General features: G+C 63.2%; 3 protein-coding genes across 9 annotated transcripts; 2 read left to right on the forward strand and 1 right to left on the reverse strand.

Moving 5' to 3' along the window:
- On the forward strand, positions 272-5,688 carry MXRA8 (matrix remodeling associated 8). Of its 3 annotated transcripts, none has more exons than XM_018060530.1 (10): positions 272-478; positions 1,531-1,554; positions 1,669-1,974; positions 2,076-2,177; positions 2,297-2,788; positions 2,942-3,100; positions 3,284-3,320; positions 3,400-3,476; positions 3,572-3,652; positions 5,148-5,688. In XM_018060530.1, the coding sequence occupies exons 1-10, from the start codon at positions 430-432 to the stop codon at positions 5,180-5,182; spliced, it is 1,362 nt and encodes a 453-aa protein (XP_017916019.1). In that variant the 5' UTR covers positions 272-429; the 3' UTR covers positions 5,183-5,688. The 3 variants fall into 3 exon arrangements, with proteins under 3 accessions (XP_017916019.1, XP_017916018.1, XP_017916020.1); XM_018060529.1 differs by lacking the exon at positions 5,148-5,688 and adding an exon at positions 4,330-4,746 and having other exon boundaries at positions 280-478; XM_018060531.1 differs by lacking the exon at positions 5,148-5,688 and adding an exon at positions 3,864-4,746 and having other exon boundaries at positions 281-478.
- DVL1 (dishevelled segment polarity protein 1) lies at positions 7,486-19,313 on the forward strand. 5 transcript variants are annotated; one of them, XM_018060533.1, is made up of 15 exons: positions 7,486-7,738; positions 12,792-12,861; positions 12,987-13,108; positions 13,386-13,489; positions 13,736-13,874; positions 14,086-14,179; positions 14,334-14,403; positions 14,481-14,620; positions 14,694-14,770; positions 14,860-14,927; positions 15,063-15,215; positions 15,799-15,930; positions 16,128-16,295; positions 16,383-16,589; positions 17,969-19,313. In XM_018060533.1, the coding sequence occupies exons 1-15, from the start codon at positions 7,569-7,571 to the stop codon at positions 18,355-18,357; spliced, it is 2,103 nt and encodes a 700-aa protein (XP_017916022.1). In that variant the 5' UTR covers positions 7,486-7,568; the 3' UTR covers positions 18,358-19,313. The 5 variants fall into 5 exon arrangements, with proteins under 5 accessions (XP_017916022.1, XP_017916026.1, XP_017916023.1 ...); XM_018060537.1 differs by having other exon boundaries at positions 15,063-15,140; XM_018060534.1 differs by having other exon boundaries at positions 13,739-13,874.
- Positions 19,283-24,757, reverse strand: TAS1R3 (taste 1 receptor member 3). The gene is made up of 6 exons (XM_018060532.1): positions 23,094-24,757; positions 22,699-22,999; positions 21,841-22,623; positions 21,497-21,700; positions 21,282-21,402; positions 19,283-21,151 (listed from the first exon to the last, which is right to left on the reverse strand). The coding sequence occupies exons 1-6, from the start codon at positions 23,276-23,278 to the stop codon at positions 20,160-20,162; spliced, it is 2,586 nt and encodes an 861-aa protein (XP_017916021.1). The 5' UTR covers positions 23,279-24,757; the 3' UTR covers positions 19,283-20,159.

Genomic DNA, 24,847 nt, shown 5'->3' on the forward strand with positions numbered 1-24,847 from the left:
AAATGGCTGGGGCCCCCCTATAGAGGTGCAGGTGAGATGTTCCCCCCAGAACCCTAGACCTCCAGTGGCCCTAGTGGGGATCTGTCTGTCACAAATACCCACAAGGCATCTGGGGCCATGCCCTCAGGCCCCCGCCCCTCCAAGGCTGGGCTGCTGCCCCCTTCTCCAGGACCCAAGCCAGAGTGACTCCCCTCACCCTCTGGGACACAGTGGCCAAGGCCCCAACGCCTCCCACCAGGCCAGCCAAGTACTGGGGGAAGCCAAGGGGCCGGGCAGAAGCAGAGCGGGCGGTCTGCAGACTGTCGGCCAGCCCAGGGCTCCGTGATGTCATGGCGGGTGCTGAGGAGGGGGAGGAGGAGGGGGCCGGGCTGTTTTTCTGCAGAGTTTGAGTCTGAGTGAGACAAAGCGCCTCCGGGCCAGGCGGGCGCCATGGAGCTGAGGGCCTGGGTCCTGATCTGGAGACTTGTGCTTCTGCAGAGTGAGTTCATGGGGGGTGGGGTGGCAGGAGTCACACCTAGTCTGAGCCAGTTTGTGTTTGGGGCTAAGCCTGTCTGAACTCTGGGGTGAGGGGACACCCCACCAGGAAGCGGATGGGTCTGGGGACCTCAGAGGGTGCTGCTCACCAGGAGAAGGCCCCCAGGACACGGAGGGGCTGAGGTCTGATGTTAGATCCCTACAGAACTTCCCCTCACTGTATGCTGGAGACAGGGCTGGACAGGGCAGGGAGGCTGAGCATGGGGGTTCCTCCTGGGGTCCCTTGCACCCTCTACTTCTCTGGGACGCCCCTCTAGCCTTGTGCTTATCTGTTGTCAGGAGGGGATGGGTGAAGGATTGAGAGGGACCCGGGAAGCATGTGTTTCACAGGGTCTGTTCCCGGCCCCCCGAGTCTGCTCCTCGGGGGTGGCCTGCTGACCCGGCACATTCTGTCCAGCCCGGGCGCCAGGCCATATCTCCGGAGCAGGAATTTGGCGTGTGGGGTGGGGTGGTAGGGTCACTCTTGTCCTTCTGAAGGCCAAGGGGCTCCTGGGTGGGGTGCCAGCAGCCTGAGGCCCTGGAGGGTTAGTGCAGTGTGGCCCTGGGCAGGTGCCACAGTGGATATGTATGTTCAGGAGTCCCCAAACCAGCTGAGGTGTCAGGCACTGGTGCTCTTGTGGCCTTGCTGCAGTGATGGTTAGGGTAGCCACCATTCCTGAAGGTGGCCCTTGGTGACAAGCACATATCCAGAACTGGGCTGGCCCCACCTGTCACCCCAAGAAATGCAGGTGCTGTCCCTGCAGCCCAGGGAGGTGGCCAAGAGGATTAAGTGGGGGCCTGGGAGAGGTAGGGGGAATAGGAAACCCCCCCACTGTGCCCTCCTGGCTTCTCTGGACCTACCCCTTCCTGTTAACAGGGTGTCCTTAGCACCCAGCTCAACTAGGACTATAGAAGGGACCCAGGGGCCAAGTGGGGGGCCAATTTCAGCGGGTGACCCACATGTGAAGGCTCAGGTCACCCCCTCCCCAGTTTGACCCTCACTTCCTCTCATTCCAGGTTCTGCCGTCCTTCTGTCTTCAGGTTAGTGACCACCCTCCCCTAAGAACCTGTCAGTCTCCCTGCCTTCTTGCTAGCCCCATCCTGTACTGTCCTTTGGAGTCTCATCCCTCCCCGGTGACTCCCCTTCCCCACCAGGGCCATCAGGGCCCGCGACCTCCGACGGCTCCGTGGTGTCCGAGTCCGCAGTAAGCTGGGCAGCAGGCGCCCGGGCGGTGCTGCGCTGCCAGAGCCCGCGCATGGTGTGGACCCAAGACAGGCTGCACGACCGCCAGCGCGTCGTCCACTGGGACCTCAGCGGCGGCCAGGCTGGCGGTCCTGCGCGCCGACTGGTGGATATGTACTCGGCGGGCGAGCAGCGCGTGTACGAGCCGCGCGACCGCGGCCGCCTCCTGCTGCCTCCCTCCGCCTTCCACGATGGCAACTTCTCGCTGTTCATCCGAGGTACTAGCCGGGGTACCGCGGCGGCGGGCGGGGGTCTGGGGCGCGGGCGGGGCCGCAGAGCTTACGGCTGGGTCCCCCCCCCCCATCCCCCGGTGGCGTAGCGGTCGAGGAGACTGACGAGGGGCTGTACACCTGTAATCTTCACCACCATTACTGCCACCTCTACGAGAGCCTGGCCGTGCGCCTCAAGGTTACCGACGACCGTGAGTGTGTCCCCCCAACACCCTCCCCCCACCCCCGGTGCGCTCCCACCCCTGCCACCCTGGACGCCCCGTCCCGGCTCCCTCCCGGCCCGGGATCCCTGACCGCCACGCTCCCCTAGCCCGGGCGGCCGGCGCGCACTGGGACGGCGAGAAAGAGGTGCTGGCCGTGGAGCGCGGCGCGCCTGCGTTGCTGACGTGCGTGAACCGCGCGCACGTGTGGACCGACAGGCACTTGGAGGAAGCGCAGCAGGTTGTGCACTGGGACCGCCAGCCGCCTGGGGTGCCGCACGACCGTGCGGACCGCCTGCTCGACCTTTACGCGTCCGGCGAGCGCCGCGCCTACGGGCCGCCCTTCTTGCGAGACCGTGTGGCCGTGGAGGCGGACGCGTTCGCGCGCGGCGACTTCTCGCTGCTCATTGACCCGCTAGAGCCTGCAGACGAGGGTACCTACTCCTGCCACCTGCACCACCACTACTGCGGCCTGCACGAGCGCCGCGTCTTCCACCTGAGGGTCACCGAGCCAGCCGCCCGGCCGCCCCCGCCCCCGCCCCCGCGGGACTCCCCGGGCAATGGCTCCAGCCACAGCGGCGCGCCCGGCCCAGGTGCAGGAGGTACGTCTGCGGGGCAGCAACCCACCTGGCCCCCTCCCGTCCCAAATCAGGGATCCTGGTGTTGGGGGGGAGCCTCCCGCGGGCTGAGATCGGCTGGGTCGGGGCGCACGGTATGTATGCTCCCTGACGTTGTCCCGCACACGGTCCCGGCAGATCCCACGCTGACGCGAGGCCGCAGCGTCATCAATGTCATCGTCCCCGAGGGCCGAGCCCACTTCTTCCAGCAGCTGGGCTACGTGCTGGCCACCCTGCTGCTCTTCATCCTGCTGCTCATCACAGTCGTTCTGGCCACCCGGCAGCGCCGCCGTGGAGGTGAGCCGATTGCCTGGCTGGGGCCAGCGCCAGGAAGCCTTTCCCGGCCGGAGGCGGGACTTAGGGCACAGTGACCAAAGCAGACGGCTCCGGGAGCCTCCTACCCGGGCTGCGAGGGTTCCTCTGGGCTGGAGGAGCTGGGGAGTGGGCAAGGCTGCCCCCAACACGAGTCTCCCTCCCTAGGTTACGAATACTCAGACAAGAAGTCCAAGTCAAAGGCGTGAGTATCCCTTCTGGCTTCCCTGGGGACCGAGCAGACTCACCCACCCTCTGACCTCCCACCACCCTCCTGCCTCCAGGAAGGACATTAATATGGCAGAGTTTGCTGTGGCCTCCGGGGACCAGGCTCTTTACAGGAGTGAGGACATTCGACTAGGTGAGAAGACCCAAGGGGCAGACTGTGGCTCCCAGGCCTGGGATGAGGGAGGCACGTCTTTGGGGGGTCCTCACCCTGCTCTCTTCCTGCTCCAGATTACAAAAACAACATCCTGAAGGAGAGGGCTGAGCTGGCCCACAGCCTCCCGCCCGCCAAGAACATCGACTTGGACAAAGGTTAGTGAAGGGGAGGGAGGGAGACCCCCACCCATCTCAGAGCTGGGCTGGACCCCCTTTCCATCCACTCAGAACCCCAAGACACCTGCCAGCCTTGTGAGCAGGAGTCCCCTGCCCCTCGGGGCTCCAAAAGTCCCTGGATGGTCCTGATGGAAGTCGGCCCATTTTGCCGGGTGAGAGGGCAGACACCACCTGTCCCTTTGGCTTCCAGAGTTCAGAAAGGAGTACTGCAAATAAGGTGACTCCAGGCTCCTGGCTGGGCCAGCAGCTCTGCCAACTCTTTGTCTGTCCACCTCGGAGGACTCTTCCTGACCCCCATGCAGCTCACCTGGCCCCCCTTCCAGCGGCTGGTCCCGCTGTCCAGGAACTTGGCCTGGACCGGTGCAGAGTGAGGCTGCCTCCAGGCCCTCAGGACCACCTAGTCTTCCAATGCGCTCGTGGGCTCCCTGGAATCTGCCAGCGCTGCAGCTGGTCCCTTCAGCAGCCCTCACCATGTGTCCTTCCCTCCTCATGTGGCCAAGACCCTGCTGATGTCCACCAGTCCCTCAGGCTCTCCTGGCCTCTGCCCACCGGGGGCTGGGAGCCCCACCTCTGCAGGGGTGGGGGGCAGGACAGGGCTCAGTGGGGATTCTTGGGGTCTGGGTCAGCCTCAGGGCTGGCAGTCCCACCTTCCTCAGGAGACCTGCCTGCTGGCTCCCCTCGACTGCACCCCACGTTACCCTGCCAGACTGTAGCGGGCTCTGCATGGCAACCCAAAGCCTATGCACTCCAGGTCTGGGGCTAGTGTCTCTCTGCACTGCATCTGGACACCTGGAGCTGCCTCTCTGCTTACCCTGCTCCAGCCCCGTTTTCAACAAGTTGCCTTGACAGTCACTGGGCTCCATGTGACTTCTGACCCTGACCCCCTTCTCTCAGCCCTTCCCTGGGCTGGAGTCCAGGGATGAGGCCTCATTGACTCTGTTTTGGCTGAGGACCGGAGAATGGTGTCAAGATGGTCTTAGAGTGGCCAGTGCTGCCACTCCCAACACCCCACACTTGCTCATCCTGGGGAATTGCTATCGTCTCAATAAAGACCACATCAATTTTAGACCTGGGCCCAAGGATGCCTCTGCTGTTCCCCTCCATCTCCCCAGGGGCAGAGTCTGCACCTTGGGGACCCCAAAGTACTTTCTTTCATCTGAAGTTGCACTGTCATCACCCCTTCCTTTGGGTGGAAGCTCTGGGTATCCTGGGGAGGGGCCTCAGGTCCTCTTCAGAGGGTTTATTGGACATGGGGGAGGGGAGCATGTTGGGGGATATGAGGACAGAGGGCTGTACTAGTTTAGTCCTCTGAAAAGAGAAGCAGATGCCAGGATGGGCTTTAGTTCACGAGGAAAAAGGGGGAGGAAGCAGTCAGTGGGAGAGCCCTCAGGGGTGCCAGCAGGACAGGAACAGAACAGAAGGAGTATGAGGTAGAAAGAAGCCTGTTTCTCCAGCTCTGACCCTGTCTTCCAAGGTCCTTGGGGGCAGGAGGGGCAACTGTCACCCTAAGTTGGAATACCCAGAGTGGTGGACTGAGAACACACAGATCATGACCCACGGAGCGAGGAAGCACAACCACCCACACAGAGTCCGCGTGTGGCTCTCCCAGCATTGGAACTCTCACCTGCCAAAGGTGAAACCCTGGGGTCGTTTTGATGAAGCCACAGTTTCAAGATGTCACACAAGGAGACCCACAAAATTTGTTCCTTACAGTTCCTGGTTGGGGGATGGAAATGCTCTGTGAGCCAGGGGAAGGGCAGCTCTCCATCAGGTCACCAGCAAGCCGGAGATGGATAGCCCAGGGTAGCAAGCACCTAGAACTTACACGGCGCTTGGGGCAGTGGTCACTGACTGTCACGGGCTCGACTCTGAGTGGTCACTGTAAAACGTGCTGGGGAAAAAGCAAGGCAGGAACTTGTGGTGGGGATCCTGAACTTGGGTCCTCACCTAATTGTCCAGATTCTGTACGTGAGCAGCGTTTTCATGCAGTAAAATACATGGGCAACAATTCAAAATAGCTGTTTTCTCTTCACACCCCTCAAGAACCACCCCCAGTGGCAAAGGCAGGGAGGGAGGCTGGGGCAGGGAGTTGTGACTCCCCCCAGCCTAGTGACCCCCGACTCACAGTGGCCACACTGCCACTGGACAAGGCCCTTCCTGTCAGAGCTCAGGCTCTGGCCACAAACTCAGGTCCCTTGCAGAGCCCCAGCCTGACCACATGAGCATGGGTCCTGGGACTGGCCTCTGGCCACCAGCCTCTGTCCTGTGACTTGGGCTGACAGGTGATCAGGTAGGAGAGAGAGGTTCAAGGGCAGAAGTGCAGCTGGGACCCCAGAGCCCCTGCATCAGTGTGACCAGCAGCCATTTGTATCTGGCCTGGAGGATCTGGTCCCTGGTGGGGTAGGGACTGTCTTCCTCCCTCCCTGAACACCCAGCAGAGAGCCATGGTGACCCTTCTTTCAAGGCCATCCTTCCTGGCTTCCTCAGATCACCTCTGGGGAAGCTGAGACCCAAGGGAAGAAGGCCCAGACTTTGTTGAGTGGGCCAACCTCACAGAGCCCTCAGAGCCCAGGGAAATGGATGTCAACAACCCTGCCGAGGCTCACCTGAGGGTGGTCCCTGGCTTGGACTCAGGGACTTATGGAAGAACTGGCTCCTCGAGTCAGTGATGGACTAATGTGGCCTTTTCTTGTGCTGGTCCACTGAGCGAGGATGGTCCTGACCTGGCAGATGGAAGAGTCCAGGATCCAAGCCAACTTCAAGGGGGGCAGTACCCGCACCACTCTAGGTCCTCTCCCATCTCACTCTCGCTAGCGTGGGCCTCCTTCTAGTGGCCTCAAGTTTTCCTCCTGGGGTCGGAGAGGGACAGCCTCTCTCCCCAGTGGCTGGACCCTTGCCCCACGGAGGACCCCACGCAGGTTTGATGGACAGCGGCTGGGAAAAAAAAAAACACTCTACACCTGCTGCCGGAGGGCCGTGCCCCTGCGTGCGCATAGCTGCTCGCGCTGACCCTACAGTCGCGTCCACACGGGGACCCGCATAACGCTTGGCCCGTGTTTCTTGTAGCCCCCGTGCGACCTGGCAGAGGGCGCGCCAACTCGGAGCTGACGCAGGGTGGGGGTAGGGGGGCAAAGTGACAGAGTGTCATCGGTTCCGGTCCGGACACAAGAATTCTCAGTTTCCCGCGTAGCCACTGCAGCCCGTCGGTGTTACCAAGGCGCCGCCGGACTCTGAAGAGGTGAAGGACCGGAGCCCGGCAGCGCAGAACCCCTCCGAGGGCTCCAGGCCGGGCTCGGAGCTTCCTGAGGGCCCTCACCCGCCTTCTTCCCACCGGGCGCGCCCCCGGCCGCCCACTGGCCGGGAGCCTGACCCTGTGGACTGCCCGCCAATGCGAGTGGCGAAGGCCGGGAGCGCGCGCCCTGAGCTCCAGGCCTGGACATGGCAGGAGGCCCCGCCCCTAGCGCGCCCCGCCCCTCACCCGCGCGTGCGCAGCCCCGCCCCCACGCCGCTGACTGCCTGGTGACGTCAGGCCCGCCGCTCTCGGGCGCCCCCAGCGGCCGCTCGTAGCCGGATCCGGGGTCCCTTTAACGCGCGGCCCGAGGGGGCGGCGGCGGGGCGCACGGACGCGGCGGGCCTCGCGCCCTCCCTGCCTGCGTCCCGGGCCCGGGGCGCATGGGCGGCCGCGGGCGGCGGGGCAGCAGCTGGGGTGTGCGCGGAGTCGGGACCGGGGCCAGGGCCGGGGCTGAGGCCGGCAGGGCGGGCGGGGCCGGAGCGGTCGGGCGGGGACGCGGGGGCCTGGTCGCGGCCGGGCCGGGAGCGGCGCGCGGGCGGGGCGCGGGCCGGCAGCGGGGAGGCGCCCGCGTCCGAGGCCCGGGCCGAGCCTGAGCGCCGCGCCATGGCGGAGACCAAGATCATCTATCACATGGACGAGGAGGAGACGCCGTACCTGGTCAAGCTGCCGGTGGCGCCCGAGCGCGTCACGCTGGCCGACTTCAAGAATGTGCTCTCCAACCGGCCCGTGCACGCCTACAAATTCTTCTTCAAGTCCATGGACCAGGACTTCGGGTCAGTGGGCCGTAGGGCCTGTGCGCGGGTGCGCGCGGTAGGCACCTGTCCGGCCAGGCAGGGCAGGGGATCCAGGGGCTGTGACCTGGGCGGTGTCTGCGCGCCCTGGTGCGTGTGTCTCACCTGTCTATGCTCTGAGCATGGGGCGCCTGGGCCCCTGACTGCCTGCTCCGGGGTCTGAGAGCATTGGACGGTGGGCGGACCGCAGTCCTGGCTTCTCCTTTCACCCTGGGCCCTGTTCTGAGTGTGTGTGACTTGCGGTGGAGGTCCGTAGTCGAAGCGGACCTCCGAAATCCCATCTTGGCACCTGTCAGACTCAGGGTCCGCTGCCCCCCTTATGTGGAGGGCAGGTGGGATTCATGAGGTTTGGGGTCAGAGGAGTTTCCAAGCGTTGGGGGGAAGGGGTTAGGGTGGGGACAGGTGCCAGCCACCCAGTGGGTCTCCTAGTTAGCACCAGGGAAATGAGGTGATCTGGGACAAGGGCGCAGATCTGTCTGCAGGGGTCTGCAGAAGTTTCTGGAGGTTTAAAACAGCATTCTTCTGGCCCCCTTCTCCAGGGTCCTCAGGACAGGGCAGGGACCAAGGGTCACTGGGCAACATGGGGCTTTATTCCACCCACCCCAGCCTCAGGGTTGCTGGCCACAGGGCCTGTGTCCCTGCTGAACTACATGCCACTTGGGTTCCTGAGAGCAGTGCAGGCCAGCTGCTAACTCGGGCAGCCTTTGGGTCAGAGTTCCCACGTCTGTCTTTAGTGGTGGCTGTCCCGGCTGAGGGGACTTCCTGCTTGTGCCGGGCTGGGCCTCTGGAACGGTGAGCAGTGAACTGGAAGCTGGCTGGACGCTCCAGCCCTGACCTAGCACAAACACGGGTAACCTGAGTCTCCCGCTCGGCAGTGCTGGGGGGGCACCCAGAGGCCGCCTGGGCCGAGCAGGTGTGCTTGGGCGCCGTTAGGCAGCCCATGTCCTTGTCTGTGGTTGCGTCTTGGGACTTTGACATTGAGGCCATTTCCTGGATTCTGTGGTTTGCACTGGCCCTGGGCAGTCCCAGGTCAGGTTAAGCTGAGGCCACTTTGTGGCTCCCAGGGAGGCCTGAGGGACATGGGGGCAATTAGACTGTCTCATACCCTCAACACCAGGGAGAGGCAGAGAACGGGGAATGGGTCCTTGGCAGCCAGCCCTGCTGGGCTCAGGTTAGGAGCTGCCCCCAAGCCAGGCTTCACAGGGTAGGGCACAGACTGGGGAGCCTGGTCCTGGCCACTGGCTGCCCTCCACCCGCCTCAGCTGCTTGATCGCCTATAGTCTCACTTCTCTGAGCCTGCTCTGCTTTGGCTGTGAGCATCAGGTATGTGAAAGGGTGCTTTTGTTTTTTAACTTAGTTTATCATTTTAACAAAAATTACTGAAATCACACATGCTCTTTCACACACTGAAGGAAGTGTGTGACAAACTGAGTGCCCAACTCCCCCAGGTTGCTGCCCTTGGACCATGATCTGGGGTGCAGCCTGAGGGACCCGACCCTCCTCCTGTGTCTAATAGCCGCTGAGCTGCAGAGACCCCTGCCCCAGGTGCACTCTCAGCAGAGGCTGTACCTGCTAGAGGATTTTCAGACCCATGGGTGCCCTGGCCCAGGAGGTCATGGTGGGCAGGCAAGATCTGGGTCTTGGAGCAAGAGTAGGAGTTCTTCAGGTTGTCTGAGCATGACTGGGATGTGAGGGCGGGAAGAAGACCAGCTGGTAGGCTGGGCTGGGACAGAGGGAGGGATTGGGGTGACTGGAAGGTGCAGTGGGCCTGGGCAGACAGAGCAGGGGTGGCTCATCTTATTCCCCACCCCCACCCCCAGACCTGTGGTTGGTGGCCTGTTGCCCTCAGGGACCCTTGAAGGGGATCTGCCTCCTTCCTTCCCTCTCCTGAGATCTACCTACAGAGTTCCAGGTTCTGTTTATTCTGTAGAATCATTTACTCAGTGGAATAAATTTTCTCTGGGAGTGTCTGATTAGTCACCCACACTTTAGTATAAATGAGAGCTAGAGTCTCACGTTGGCTACCTAATGGATATAGCTGGAGGTTGGAGAAAGAGGGGGCAGGTCCTGGCTGGGCTGGGGAAGTGGCCCCCTTATGAGAGGGGTGGCCTCAGATTGGGGACTGTGAGGTCCCTGACCCTTCTGAGGCCTCTGTTCCTAAAGTCTTGCTCAGTTCTTGGCCTCTCTGGCCAGGAAGGGAAGCCTTCCTAAGTCTAAGGTGTGGCCATAGCCACTTGCTCTGGCCAGGCCCCACTCTCCATGAGCGTCTTTGGCAAGTGGGTAGAGAGTCCTGCACCTCCATCCCACTCTTCCCATGCAGGTCATAGCTGTGTGTCCCAGTGAAGCTGGGGAGGCTCTCAGAGCCTGTGCTGGGCTGACCCAGAGGTGCTAAGCGTTGGGGTGGGTGTGCAGCCATGCTCACAGGCTTCCACTGCCTTGCGGACTCCAGGCCTCCCGGGACTTGGCAGTGGCCCTGGGCCCTGCATCACTGGACCAGGAGCTCTGGTCTGTGGGGCCATCTGTCTGGGGGCCCTGGGGGCTGTGGTGGGGGCTGCGCTTGGCCTGGTCCAGGCAGCCTGAGCTCCCACTCTGCCCTCTGCAGCTCTGCCATCTGCAGTCAGTGCCCCTGGTGTTGGGGGGTTCTAGATGCCTCACCCCCTAGAACTTGCAGTCAGGCGTGGAGGGTCTAAGGTCTAGACCCTTCACCCTGGAGCCTTCAGAGCCCAGGCCTGGTCAGGAGGCAGTAGGGAGACAGATGAAAGCTCTGTGGGAACTGAGGACCCTGACTCCTGGGGCAACCCTGTGTCACAGGCGGGGCATCCCACTGGGTCTCTGGGACCCCAAGGGTCCCTGGGCTCCTGGCTCTGAGCAGGGAGCCCTGCTCTGTACGGGCCCTGCTCTGAGCAGATTCCTCACTGGGGCGCGTCTGCGGAGGTGGCGGGTGGGGCTGGACAGCCCAAGTTCCAGGTTATCAGGGATCTCACCAGGAATCCCGGAGCTGGGGGCAACATGCCAATGGAGGTTCCCCTGGGTGGCCACCCTGAAGGTTCATGTCTTTGCTGACCACAGCTCCTGAGGTCTTCTCTCAGGCTCAGGGAAGGCTCTCTGGATTGTTTGGGGGGCATTTCCCCAGGCTTGGTTGAGGCCTCCCCCAGCCCCACCTCTAACTTCATCCCTGTTCCTGGCCATCACTAGGGATGCCCCCTCCCTCCCTGCTATCCTGACTAGCTGCTCCTCGATGCCCTGACCCCCAGGGGGAAGGCTGGGTGCCCTTTAGTTCTGGCCAGAAGGTGTATATCTCTCAGGCTGGAGAGGACTGGGGAAGCAGGGCCTCTGGGCCCTGGTGGGGGGCATTCATGTGTGGGTGGGCTGCATGGGGGCCTCAGGCAGCTCTGGGTGACCGATTGTCTGGAGGCACTGGCCGTGCAGGCATTGGGGGTTCAGGGTGCCGCCTGCTGTGTCCACCTCTGGGAAGCCCCGTGGACCTTGTGCTGTGAGTCAAAAGGGCGGGGGCATAAGTTCAGAGAGGGAGGGGAGGCTGCTGGCTGGGCCACCTGGGCTGTGAAGTGAGAACCAGGTCCCCTCTGGGTCTCTTGCTGCAGTCACTCAGAGGTGGTGCTTGGGGCCCATTGGGCCCCCTGGAGGGCTTGCTGCAATCCCGTCTCCTGGCTGCAGCCGGCAGGACCCCAAGTGTCCCCAGGCCACCGCATGTCTTCATGTGGTGACACCTTCTGTCATCTTGGGCTGGGTCTCGGCCTCCCCAGAGCTCAGCTCTGCCAGACTGTGGTGCGTGATGGAGGCTGTAGACACTTTGTCTGTTCCTCACTGGGGAGAGGGGTTTCTGAGAAATGACTCCTGTCCATTGTTCTGTCCACCTCATCTGTGCCTGTGTGGCTGGCCTGGGAGGCATCTGATGGAGTCGCCAGAGGACCCTGGCAGAGTGCCCTCTCCAGGCTGCCCTGTCTCCTCTGTGCACTCTGCCCTGAGGTCTTGGGCCTCTCCTGGTGGGTGGGGGTGGACCAGAGCCTTGCTCTCTGGGGCCTCCTGCCCCCTGCTGCTGCCTTGGACATGCTGAGTTGAGGTGTCTGGGCCCAGAGGCCACGAGGCTACTTCCTGCTTGGTCTGCGGCTCCTGTTTCTACACTGGGCCCTCATCCTAGGTGTGGAAATCTGTGGTGCTGGGCAGGGCTGTGCTCCAGGGGCCTGCTGCCAGCCCCGCCCTGTCTCCCCTGCTCCCTGGGCCTCTAGGAGGCCACAGTGTGGGATGTGTCTGGGCCACAGCACTGTCTGCCCTGCCCCATGGCCCTTCCCTGCTGCCCTTCTCACCCCTTTGAACCGGACTCCTGGACCTCCCCAACCTGTTTCTGACCCCAGGGTCATTGGCTTCCTTTCCAGTTAGAGTTACTCTGGGCCTTGGCCACCTGCCTCTCCTGTCCCCCCAGGCCCTCCTGCTGGGGGCAGCATGGACAGGCCAGGCTAGCCGTTGGGCAGTGGGTAGAGCTGGTGACACTCGCTGACCTTCAGGGCCTGAGGCCTCTCTGTGGGCTCTGCTGGCCCTGCACTTGGCCGCCCTTCTAGTTGGGCCAGTGTTGTGAGTGGGGCTTTGTTTCTGTCTCCTTGGCTGGGCCAACAGGTTAGGAGGGTGGTGGCCCACTCGGAGTGTGAGCTTGCGGGTCTGTGTGCTGTGCATCTCCCGGGGGGTCTGCCCACACCCTACTTGTGCTGAAGCCTGCTGTGAACCGGGCCCTGCCCTCATGTTACGAAGTCTGGGGGAGTCACACAGAGCAAGGAGGATACTTGGCATTTGTGTCTGGGCCCCCTGGGTGGGGTCCTGGGAGGATGGTGATGGTCTCCAGAAGCGGAGGTGCTGGGTGAGGGCATCCGCACAGACCAGCATCTGGGTGTGTGGCTGGATGCCCCGTGTGGCCAGATGCCCCATGTGACCCACACCCCGGACAAGCTGGGGGCCTTAGTCCAGAGCCTAGTGATGGGAGCAGGCCCCAGTGTGACTGCCTCACAGCTGTGTCTGCCTGCAGGGTTGTAAAGGAGGAGATTTCTGATGATAATGCCAAGCTGCCCTGCTTCAACGGCCGTGTGGTCTCCTGGGTGAGTCCATGGGATGCTGGCGGAGGGCCCTGGGCTGGTGGGAGTGGAAGAAGGGGACTGCCCATGCCCGGTGCCCTGCCGGGGTCGCCTGGACACTGGTTCCTGAGCCCTGCTCTTGTCTACAGCTGGTCCTGGCTGAGGGTGCGCACTCGGATGCAGGGTCTCAGGGCACTGATGGACACACAGACCTGCCCCCGCCTCTTGAGCGGACAGGTGGCATCGGGGACTCCCGGCCTCCCTCCTTCCAGTAAGGATTCTGGGGGACTGTGCTGAGCTCAGTGGAGCTGAGAGGCTTGCGTCCTGCCAGCCTGTTGGAAGTGGGGAGGGGCAGCTGAGCAGGGACCCACAGTCAGTAGGTGCTGGTCAGCAGAGGAGGGGCAAGTGGAGAGGCCCAGAGTGGGCCAGTGGGTAGATGGGGGCTCTGATGGAGTTGAGGTCCCACTGGATGTTGGGAGGAGAGGAGCTGAGAGGGTGTTTGAGGCATGAGTGGCCTGGCCGCCCCAGCCCAGCCCTCCTCGGCACAGCCCGAATGTGGCCGGCAGCCGCGACGGGATGGATAACGAGACTGGCACGGAGTCACTGGTCAGCCACCGGCGGGAGCGAGCCCGACGCCGGAACCGTGAAGAGGGTAAAGAGGCCATGCCCTTGACCTCCCTGGGACCCCCGTGGGCACCCCAAGCCCTTGCTGGCCCCCCTTCCAGTGGGAGTCCCTTGGCAGAGCTTCCAGACCCAAATACCCTGGACCCTAGTGACCCCTCAGCAGCCCTGCAGTCACCCTGCCAGCTCCCAGGTGAAAGAGTGCTTGAGGTTGCAGGGGCTTCCTGTGACTTCCAGGGGATCCCATGGCCAGGCCCCCTCCCTGCTGTCCCCACAGCAGCCCGGACCAATGGGCACCCAAGGGGGGACCGGCGGCGGGACCTGGGGCTGCCCCCTGACAGTGCGTCCACCGTGCTGAGCAGTGAACTTGAGTCCAGCAGCTTCATCGACTCGGATGAAGATGACAACACAAGCCGGTGGGTGAGGGTGGGGGTGTAAGGTGGGGCAGGGTGTGTGCCCTGGACCACACATATATGTATGCATGTGTGTGTGCACATGGGCAGGACACCCTGCTGGCTGCTCACTGTCTGCAGGGTGGGGATGGTTTCCCCAGGTTCAGCCTTGTCCCTGCCCCTTTGAGTTCAGCTATGTAGGGGGTGGCCAGACCCTGACTCTGGGCCCCCCCAGGCTGAGTAGCTCCACGGAGCAGAGCACCTCCTCCAGGCTCATCCGGAAACACAAGCGCCGGCGGCGGAAACAGCGCCTGCGGCAGACAGACCGGGTAGGTGCGGACTGGGCAGGTGTGGGCCCGGCAGGTGTGAATCTTACAGGTGTGGGCTGGCAGGTGTGGACCAGTCAGGTGTGGACTGGACAGGTGTAGGCTGGGGCGGGCAGATGGGTCCCACTCACAGCCCCTCACCTGGCGTCCCCTACAGGCTTCCTCCTTCAGCAGCATCACGGACTCCACCATGTCCCTCAACATCATCACCGTCACACTCAACATGGGTGAGGCCTCTGTGGGGTGCTGGGCAGGGCACAGTGGTGGTGGGGACACACCTGCTCACCAACCCCCTGCCCCACAGAGAGGCACCACTTCCTGGGCATCAGCATCGTGGGCCAGAGCAATGACCGGGGCGACGGTGGCATCTACATCGGCTCCATCATGAAGGGTGGGGCTGTTGCTGCTGATGGCCGCATCGAGCCGGGCGACATGCTGCTGCAGGTGCGGGCCGGGAGAGCTTCTGGTCGGGGGAAGAGCAGTACCCCCACCCACCATGCTGACCTCTTGCCCCCAGGTGAACGACGTCAACTTTGAGAACATGAGCAATGATGATGCTGTGCGGGTCCTGCGGGAGATCGTGTCCCAGACAGGGTGAGGCCTGTGGGGGTGACGCGTGTAGGGGTCGGACAACGGAGGGGAGGGGGCCGCCTGGGTCACCTTGTGACCCGCCCACCCCACAGGCCCATCAGCCTCACGGTGGCCAAGTGCTGGGACCCAACACCCCGCAGCTACTTCACCATCCCGAGGGGTGAGTGACCCCCTGGGGCCGGCGGGGTGGGGTTGGGGCACCTAGCCCAGCCTGAAGGGCCTCTTCTCTGTCCTGTGTTCCACTTCCCCCCATACCGTCCATCTGTCCATCTGTTGCCATGCTCTGGCTGCCCAGCGGATCCAGTTCGGCCCATCGACCCAGCTGCCTGGCTGTCCCACACGGCAGCGTTGACGGGAGCCCTGCCCCGCTATGGTACGAGCCCCTGCTCCAGCGCCGTCACGCGCACCAGCTCCTCCTCACTAACCAGCTCTGTGCCTGGCGCTCCGCGTAAGTGGCAGCTCACAAGGTTGGGAACCGAGGCTCTGGCCAGGCACTCACTGGGTGCGAGGGTCACGCCAGCCTTGAGTATTCATGGTGCTGCCGGGTCCTCATGATCAGATGCGGGGGTGCCTGCTCCCCCCCTCCTCCCTGCTCTCTGTCCCAGCAATGGGAGTAGGAGATACATGGAGGGGCTCAGCGAGCCCTGGGGTCTGCGTGGTGGGGGCAGGGAGAGGCAGGTGCCTGCGTGGGGCCCTCACCCTGCTTTCCTGCCACTAACATGACTAATAGCTCCAGCTCGCAGGGGAAGGGGTAGAAGACGCCTGATATTGGCCCCTGGGGCTCTGGTCTGCAGGGTTGGGGGGGGTCTTGCCCTGGTTGGACAGGGTGGGAGATGAAGGTCCAAACCCCTCCCGCCCAGTGCCTGCTCCCTGACCCTGCAGGGCCATTGACCACTGGCACTGAGCCCCACAGTTGCTCGGCCAGCAGAGCCTGGCCTCTGAAGTGAGGAAGCAGGCCGGGCCTGGGGTCTGTTCTGACCCTGTGCCACCCGTCAGCCACTCGGGCTGAGGAGGAGGGCCATGCCTTGCAGAGCTGGAGGAGGCGCCGCTGACGGTGAAGAGCGACATGGGTGCTGTTGTCCGGGTCATGCAGCTGCCGGACTCAGGCCTGGAGATCCGGGACCGCATGTGGCTCAAGATCACCATCGCCAATGCCGTCATTGGTGAGGGTCCTGCACCCAAGGGTGGGGCCGGGTCCCTGCCTGACTGTTGCCTGTTGCCACGCAGGCGCAGATGTGGTGGAGTAGCTGTGCCTGCACCTGCAGGGCTTCCGCAAGTGGTGGGTGGGTGGGTAGGGGTGGTTGGGAGTTGGGGGGGCTGAGACTGGGTCCCTGCCTGACTGCCACCTGCTGCCACCCAGGGGCAGATGTGGTGGACTGGCTGTACGCGCACCTGGAGGGCTTCCGTGAGCGGCGGGAGGCGCGCAAGTACGCCAGCAGCATGCTGAAGCGTGGCTTCCTGCGGCATACAGTCAACAAGGTCACCTTCTCAGAGCAGTGCTACTACGTCTTCGGGGACCTGTGCAGCAGTGAGTGGGGCTGCGGAGCGGAGTCCCAGAAGGGAAGGCCGCCCTCCCCACCCTTACCCGCACTCCCTCTGCCCTCCCCTCTCGCAGATCTTGCCGCCCTGAACCTCAACAGCGGCTCCAGTGGGGCCTCTGATCAGGACACGCTGGCCCCACTGCCCCACCCAGCTGCCCCCTGGCCCCTGGGTCAGGGCTACCCCTACCAGTACCCAGGGCCCCCGCCCTGCTTCCCGCCCGCATACCAGGACCCTGGCTTCGGCTACGGCAGCGGCAGTGCCGGGAGTCAGCAGAGTGAAGGTGAGGGCCCCTACCTCCAAGCCCAGCCCTGTCCCCCACAGCCTGGCTCTGCCCTGCGTACCCGCCCCCTGCCCTGCACTCCCATCTGCTCTGTGCTCGGGCCCTAGATGGCTTCTTCTGAAAGGGGTGAGTGGTCAGAGGCTGGGGAGAAGAGCCTAGAGTCTTCAGGGGTTGTGTGGGTGTGCTGGTGGTCCAGACGTGGCAGAGGCAGAGAGAGATGGTGTGGCAATGGGGGCAGGGGATGTGATGGCCCAGGTTGGGGGAGCAGCAGAGGGGTCCTGGGACCCACCCACCAGCTGCAGCATAGCAGGGAGCAGAGGTGACAGTTCCGTAGATAGCCGCAGCCCACTGCTGGGACGTGAAGGGCAGCTGAGCAGGGGGGTTGTGGTGTCACAGAGGAGCACCTATTGGGACACTGTCCTGAGGCTGAGTGGGGGGTTACTGAGGCCCATGGGCACATGCCCCCAAAAGCATCTGGGGAGAGATCTGGTAGGTAACTTAGTAGACCCAGAAGGGGACAGAGAGAGAGGGCAGTGGATCAGGGGCAGCAGTGTCCAAGGGGAAGCATGTTGGGTGCTGAGGCCAGTGGGCACATGCCCCCAGCGTCTGGGGAGAGGTCTGGTGGGTGGTTTGGTGGACCCAGGAGGGGATGGGGAGAGAGAACAGTGGATCAGGGGCAGCAGTGTCCAAGGGGAAGTGTGTTGGGCGCCAGTGGACCTTGCACAGGCTCAGCTGGCGGTGTGGGTGCCTGGTCACTGGTGTGTAACTCCTCTATCCCTTGCTTTGTGCTGAGCAAGCCTTAGACTGAAGGACTAGCGGAGCGGACCCTCGGGGCCGGTAAGCCAGGGTCCTGCTCGGAGTCCCCCTCCGCACGTCCCCAGCCAGTGGGCATCTTCAGGTTCCCAACATGTCCTGAGTGCCCAGGAGGGGCTGAGCTGAGTAGCCGGCCAGGGCTCTGGGGGCAGAGATGAAAGGCGGGTCTTGGGTGGGGAGCCCACGATGGCTGGCAGTGCCCCGGGCACATGGCCTCCTCTGGGCCTCCGTTTCTCCGCTGCAAGACCAGGCCTTCGTTCCAGGCACTGGTGTGAGGAGTGGGGATCGAGCTGGCCCTGGAGCATCCCTGCCTGTCTGCCACTGCCCACCCTGCCCCCACCACCACCCCCCGCCAAGCATCTCTTCTCCTCTGCCTGCTGCAGCTGCTCCCGCTTCCCTGGGCTGGGCCAGTCCAGCCCTCATGTCTGCATGGCTGCCTACCCCGACCTGCACCCGCTCAGGACTGTTGGTGTTGCCCCTGGCGGTCCTGGCCATGGCCGTCTGTCTTGGAAGAGGCAAGGCCTAGTACTGACCATCCCATTCCTCTCCCCCATTCTTGACCCCAGGAAGCAAAAGCAGTGGGTCCACCCGGAGTGCTGGCGGGAGCAGCCGTCGGGCCCTGGGCCGCGAGAAGGAGAGCCGGTCAGCTGGAGCTGGGGGCAGTGGCAGCGAGTCAGACCACACGGCACCAAGCGGGGCGGGTGGCAGTGGCTGGCGGGAGCGTCCGCCTAGCCAGCTCAGCCGTGGCAGCAGCCCACGCAGCCAGGCCTCAGCCGCCGCCCCAGGGCTCCCCCCACTGCACCCACTGACAAAGGCCTACTCAGTGGTGGGTGGTCCACCTGGGGGGCCACCTGTCCGGGAGCTGGCCTCTGTCCCACCAGAGCTGACGGGCAGCCGCCAGTCCTTCCAGAAGGCCATGGGGAACCCCTGTGAGTTCTTCGTGGATATCATGTGACCGAGGCGAGAGTGCCTTCAGCCCAGCCCTGCTGTGGGGAGGCCCAGGGTCCTGCTCTTGCAGGAGGGCCCTGCTCCTGGAGCTTGTGTGGGCTTGCCTTAGTGGCCATCCCAGGTCAGACCTGTGCTTGCTGCCATGGGGTCTGGGCCTGGACAGAGTGGCAGCAGGCTGGAGGGGAGGGGCTGAAGGCAGCCCAGACCACCGTGATCTGGATGGCGGCTCATCCATCCCTGGCTGGAGCTGTCAGTGCAGACCCTGGGCAGGAGGGGCATCTCCCTGTGCTCAGGCAGGTCTGACACACCCCTCTTGGTGTATGCCTCAGGGACCCCAGCTTGCCCACAGAGCTGTGCATGGGGCCTCAAACTGAGCTGAGAGGTGGCCACTAGGCCTGGGCCCCACTGGGTTCACAGGCCCCACCCATCTTGCCTAGACCAGGATTGGGGGCGTCCTCTCGGGGTTAGAATCATAGCCCCAAGGTCCCTCTGTGGCTGCCCAAGGTAGGGATCTAATTTATTTATTTATTGTCTGGCCAGTGTGCTCTGTGGGGTGGTGGCCAAGTCAGCTGTCCCCTACCCCAGCCACCAGAACAGTTTCGTGTGTCCCCCCTGCAGGGACACAGGTCGTTTCTGGAGGTGTGCGGGAAGACAGTGAGGGGCAGGCGGCAGGATGGGGGACTCTGAGGGGGTAGGGCCACAGATGCACACAGCTGCTGCAGGGGCAGGGTTTAGAGCAGAGGGCATGGCCAGCTCAGCCTTCCTCGTGATCTTGGGGTGGCCTTCCACCCACCCACCCACCCACCCACCCACGCACACATACACGTCGCTTCCGTCCGGCGTCTCTGGCCTGCACATGTCTGCACTGTAGATACTATATCTAGTTGGGAGCGTCATCCAGATAGTTAATAGAGCTGCTTCTGTGTAAATGCTATTTTAAACACTAAAAAGCGTTTAATTTTATGGGACTGACGTGTGACCTGTGTCTCTTCTCCCACTTTAGGAGGTTGGGATGCAGGGACTGGGTCAACTTCCCCAGGGACCAGCTGAGAACTGACCCAGGACTGGCTTGGTGCTGTCCTCTGGGTGCCAGCTCACCAAGGCCCTGAGCACAGCCAACCTGGCAGGCAGTCTTCTGTCCGTGGTGCTGGCTCCTGGCTCTGGGGCAGGGGTAGGGTGAGGGGTAGGGGTCCCTGTGGCTGGTGCTGGCCATAGTGCTGACCCCCCTGACCCTGCCTGGGCTCTGTCCGTGGTGCTGGAGGTGATGGCCGCCATTCTGCTGGCTCACCAGCCAGGGAGAGAGAAGGAAGCTGGGTGCCCCCTCCCATTTGAGGAGGCCTCTTGCCTTGCGCTGGGGCCCAGGTCAGGTACACACCCCTGCAGAGGGGTTGAGAAAGCCCCAGCCACCTCCCAACATCCCACTCTTGTGATGCTTGGAGAGGATGCTGGGTAGGGGGCTCCCACTGGGCCCAGCTAGGCAAGTGACACCCAGTTTTGCCTTCATGTGGTCCCTGGGGTCTTCCCTGAGCACTCAGTGTAGGATTCACGGAGCCCCAAGAACCCTCTATGGGCCTCTGATTGGAACAGTGGGGCTGGGTCACCTGTGTAGGCCAGGGCTCGGCCAGGACAAGACAGAGCCTAACTCTGGGGCCCCAGGTGATGAGATCCCATTGGGCTGAGGCCGCTTATGCACTCTGGAGGTCTGGGGTCAACATGAATCTAGGGCTGTGAGTCTCAGTGGAGTCAAAGCACAGTCTGCAGGTTGCTGCATGGAGACTTGGTTTGGGAGTACCTCAACGAGGTCTGAGTTTACTGGGGTGAGGTCACTGACTCAAGGGTCACTTGTTTTTCCCGAGTCTCCTCCTCGTGCCCACTGCTGCCTTGCCCTCTGGCATCGCTGGGACCCCCTCCCAAGAAGAACTCGGGGGTGTTGAGGTCAGGCCGCCACAGCAGCAGGTAGCACTTAGGCAGGTGGAAGGTGGCCAGGATGCCCAGCACACAGAAGAGAATGGTGCCCATCTGCACAGGCGGGTGGGAGACCACATGTACATTGGCAAAGAGGGGGATGTAGGAGACCCAGGTGATGAAGTAGGCCAGCATGGCGAAGGTCAGGCCGCGGGCACTGTTGTAGCGGCCAGGCTGGCTCTGTACCAGGAAGGTGCCCAGGAAGCAGAGGAAGGCCAGCATGGCGTTGGTGGCATGCACCACTCCAAACATGATCCAGGAGCTCACACGGCAGTGCACCAGTGCCTCCGTGGGCAGCGCGTGCCAATTTGTCATCACCACTGGTGGGAAGACCGCCAGGTACCAGGAGCAGAGTGCCGCCTCTGCCAGCATGGCAAGCAGCACTACCAGCCAGGCCCAGGGCCCCTGCAGGCGGCTATGGAGCCAGTCTGTCCAGCTGGGTGGCAGTTCTGAGGCCACAAAGATCTCAGCTGCCTGCAGGAATAGTGTGCTCAGGCAGCCAGTAAGCGGGAGGTGGAGCAGCAGCTGCTGGCCCATGCAGTTGGCAGTGCTGGGCTGGCCAGGGAATAGAAGGACGCTGAGGCAGACCAGGCCCAGGCAGGCCAGGCCGAAGCAGGCCCTGGGCCCCCCTGTGGCCTGAACTAGTGGGCTGTCCCGGTGCCAGGTGAAGAGTCCCAGGGCCAGCAGCACCAGACCCAGAACGATGCCCAGCAGCAGGAGCAGCCCAAGCACGGCCGGCTCCCCCCATGCCAGGAACCTGGGCGTGCGGGGGAAGCACCGGGTACTACCATCTGGGGACCACTGGTCCTGGTCACACTTGCTGCAGAGGGCATCGTCTGAGGCAAGGGAGGAGAGAGGGCGTGCTGGGGGCCACTGGCTTCCCTGGCCTTGCCGCTGCCCCAGACCCGACCCTGTGGTACCTGGCCTCACTCGGGCCTCAGTGTGGGCTGGACCCCGAGGGCTCACCTGGGTGGCGCTGGTAGCTGCCTGCCTTGCAGTCCACGCAGTCGTAGCAGCAGGAATGGAAGCCCTTCACGCGGCGCACCTGGCCCTCCCTGCACTGCCGCGAGCACTGGGACACAGGCTCCTGGCGGGCGGCAGGGCTCAGGCTCTGTATGGCTGGCCACACTGGCCCAAGCCCTGGGGGCCGCCCCTGCTCCCCAGGCGGGACTGGCACTCACTTGGTTTCCTGGGGTGTGCCAGATCATGTTGGAGAACTGGAGCTCCAGGCTGCCGTTGAAGCTGCCCACAGTGCGCAGCATGGGCATCCGGTCCTGCCAGACCCACAGCTTCAGGTCATAAGCTAGGTCCACATTTCCGCTGGAGTCGAACTGCAGGGTCCGGTTGTATGCGCGGAAACTCACATTGTACATATTCTCCAGGAGCTGGCGGTGGGGGAATTGGGATGCTGGGGCTGGGCAGGGAGTCGCAACTGGCCAGACCCCCCTCCCCACCCCCCACCTCCTCCTCAGGGGCGCCAGTGGATTGGGGAATGAGCCAAGAGGCATAGCTTCTGTGACCTCACCTGCCAGGGCCGCAGAGGCTCCTGTGTGGGGCAGCCTGAGGAGTTGCAGAGCAGTGCTTTGTGAAGTGCGTGGGCCACGCTGTACACAGCTGCGTAGGCGGCAAAGGTTTGGTGGTATAGCAGCCCATCGGTCACGTTTTCCGGGGAGGCACGGTCACACTGGGGGCAGCGTGGCCCCACCACATGCTCCTCCAGACCCAGCTGCCCTGCCTCTAGCGAGGCGCAGTAGGCAGGCTCTGCGGCCCGGGCCAGGCGGGTCTGCACATAGGACCGGAACTCGGGCATCTCGGCACCCTGATGCAGGAAGCCGAGCACCGTGCCCACCCGCTCCATGCCCGGTAGTGTCATGACCAGGCTTGAAGTGAGCCAGGTCTCGCTAGCCACCCATACCTTGGGCAAGAGCCTGTAGTGGATGCTGTAGCTGAACAGGCTGTAGGCAGCGTGGGCAGAGGAGAAGACCACCACCACCTGCACGCTGCTGTGGTTTACCTGGTGCAGCAGGCTCTGCACGGAGCCTAGCCGCAGGCCACCAGCCCGGGGCAGCGGCATCAGGCCCTCGTAAGCAATACAAATGCCCTTGGCATTGGCCAGGCTGGAGAAGAGGCCCAGGCCCTGCCGGCCATACTCGTCATCACTGCCCACAGCGGCCACCCAGTTCCAGCGCAGCCCCCGCAGCAGCTCCACCATGGCCGTAGCCTGCACACGGTCGCTAGGCACCGTGCGGAAGAAGGATGGGAACGTCTCGCGGTTGCTCAGCCGGTCGGTGGTGGCACCATAGCTGACCTGCAGGCGAAGGCAGCTCCTGACACGGGGGCTCCTGAGGTGGGCGGGAGGATGGGACGTGGGGAGGGGGCGCACCTGGGGCATGAGGAAGAAACTGAAGAACTTGCCAGTGACCAGGGCGACCTCGGACGAGTAGGGCCCAATGACGGCCAGCACACGGGGTTGGTACTGCGTGTAGTCACAGTAGGCACCGATGCTGCGGCTGCCCACCTTGGCCATGAACACCAGGCTGGGCTTCATGGCGATCACAGGTTCCGAGCATGTGTCAAAGAGGTCATAGCCCAGACGCAGCCCAGGGAGCAGGGTGGATGCGTTGTTGATCTCCTCCACGGCCATCATCACAGCTAGTGCCCAGAGCAGGCCGGGGGCCGATAACCTGCGGCCACAGGGGCTGCGGGTGGCCGACACCTCCCCCCGTGACCAACCTCCCCCAGCCCCACCTCCCCTGCCCACACTCCCGGCCTTCCTACCTGGTGCAGACGGTGGCATTGGGCTGCGTCCTGTCACCTAGCCCAGTATCATCGGCTGAGCCCAGGGGGAAAAGCCCGCCCAGAATATAGTCCCCAGGCAGGCTGAGCTGCTGGGACAGGCACAGTGGGGCCCCTGGCCTGATACCCAGTGCAGCCACGAGACCCAGGAAGGTCAGGCCCAGCATGGCAGGTGGCAGCTTCCAGCAGCAGGACAGACTGCTTGCGCTTGAACTTCCAGTAGCAAGTGGGCAGACTGACTGGGGCCCCAGATATGGGGAGTCAGGCAGGGAGGGGCACAGGATTTGTTTAGCAAAGTGCTTGCCTGCTCACCTGCCTCCTTGGGGCCCTGGAGTCACCCCCATCTCCTGGGCCTCTCAGGTGTGCTCACATTGGGCTTCTTATCCTGATGGCACCAACAGGCCCTCTGGGTGATGGTGACCTAGGCAGGCAGGCTCTAAGCAGCTACTGTCTGTGACATTACTACCTGTGTCCAAACCCCTGGTACCCAGCTGTTCTGCAGGGGTCGCCCTGGATCTGCTTGACAGAGGGGCCTGGAATCTCCAGCTGATGTGAGATAGTCATGGAGGTGACAGTGGGGCAGCACACTATCCCCCCAGCCCAGGGAGGCACTGTCTATAGTCGGTGTGGAGCAGAGTGGACTGCAGGCCCAGGGGCAGCCTGAGTTGGGGTATTGCACAGCCCGGCAACCAAAAATACAGTGGATGGCTGGTCAGCATGGCTCTCACCCATGACTGGGTGGGGAGGGTCCTGAGGTGGGGGTCATGGCCTCAGCCTGTCTGGGAACAGTGCACCTTGAGGGTCTGTGGCCTAGAAGCTTCGGGGATCCCAAGGCCTCAGAGGGCAGGTGCCTCCCTTCAGGGACAGAGCTCACAGCTGGGCCTGGGTGGGGAGGCATGCAAATAAGGGAGGAAATGCTGTAATCAAATGGGCTGCAGCAGTCATGCCAGCACCAGGTGTGGCAATGGACCTGAGGCCCAGGCTGGTGGCTCCTGCTTAGCCACTGAGTGCCCAGGGACTGGTCTCCCCGAGTCTGGGTCTGGGGGCCTCACTGACACAAGGCCACAGGCACCCAAGGAAGCTGGGGGAGGCTAGAGATGCCCTGGAGGGTGCAGCGGGCCCTGGGAGATGTTCACAGAATTGGTCTAGGGACCTGGTCTTTGCCTGAACCTATGGCCTTGGGGAGGGCACACGAGGCATGGCACACACAGAACGCACACCACACACACACACTGCCTACAACGGCACCCACGTATGCACACAGGCACATGTGCAGCCCTTACTCTTTGGCCTTTATCAGTAACCTTCCAGGCTCTGGCCCCCATGGGTATGGCCAGAGCTGGACAGGGTGCAGCAGCAGACCAGGAGGTGGCTTGTGCTAGGCGCTGCTGTTCAGCTCTGGCCATCAGGCAGCATCTGCGAGGACCCTGCCTGACACGCGTCCTCTGTCCAGGCCACAGCCCTGCACAGAGCAGCCTCTGCACTGGCTGCAGCTCGGCAGATTTTCCTCTCTCTACAGGGTATGTAGCTGACCTCAGATCTGCACTTGCAACTCAGCCACTCAGGTGATTCTGTGACTCAGTCTTCTCACCTGTCCAATAAAGATAATTCAGACCTTGGCAGTGGTTGAGGGACCAAGCTTGCAGAGAGTTGGGAAGGACCCCAACACTGGCCAGGACATGCCTCATGCCCCTGTAGTTGACACTGCCCTGATGGCCTGGCAGCACCCTTGTCCT

The sequence above is a fragment of the Capra hircus genome, chromosome 16 (assembly GCF_001704415.2).
Source record: "Capra hircus breed San Clemente chromosome 16, ASM170441v1, whole genome shotgun sequence".
Taxonomy (NCBI): Eukaryota; Metazoa; Chordata; class Mammalia; order Artiodactyla; family Bovidae; genus Capra; species Capra hircus.

Coding starts and splice junctions, on each gene's coding strand:
- MXRA8 (XM_018060529.1), top strand. CDS start 430: ATGGAGCTGAGGGCCTGGGTCCTGATCTGGAGACTTGTGCTTCTGCAG. Junction 2,178..2,296: donor CCTCAAGGTTACCGACGACC/GTGAGTGTGTCC, acceptor ACGCTCCCCTAG/CCCGGGCGGCCGGCGCGCAC. Junction 2,789..2,941: donor GCCCGGCCCAGGTGCAGGAG/GTACGTCTGCGG, acceptor CGGTCCCGGCAG/ATCCCACGCTGACGCGAGGC.
- DVL1 (XM_018060533.1), top strand. CDS start 7,569: ATGGCGGAGACCAAGATCATCTATCACATGGACGAGGAGGAGACGCCG. Junction 14,928..15,062: donor CTACTTCACCATCCCGAGGG/GTGAGTGACCCC, acceptor CTGGCTGCCCAG/CGGATCCAGTTCGGCCCATC. Junction 15,216..15,798: donor CTCTGTGCCTGGCGCTCCGC/GTAAGTGGCAGC, acceptor CATGCCTTGCAG/AGCTGGAGGAGGCGCCGCTG.
- TAS1R3 (XM_018060532.1), bottom strand. CDS start 23,278: ATGCTGGGCCTGACCTTCCTGGGTCTCGTGGCTGCACTGGGTATCAGG. Junction 21,701..21,840: donor AGCCTCTGCGGCCCTGGCAG/GTGAGGTCACAG, acceptor CCCCACCGCCAG/CTCCTGGAGAATATGTACAA. Junction 21,403..21,496: donor GGCACACCCCAGGAAACCAA/GTGAGTGCCAGT, acceptor GCCGCCCGCCAG/GAGCCTGTGTCCCAGTGCTC.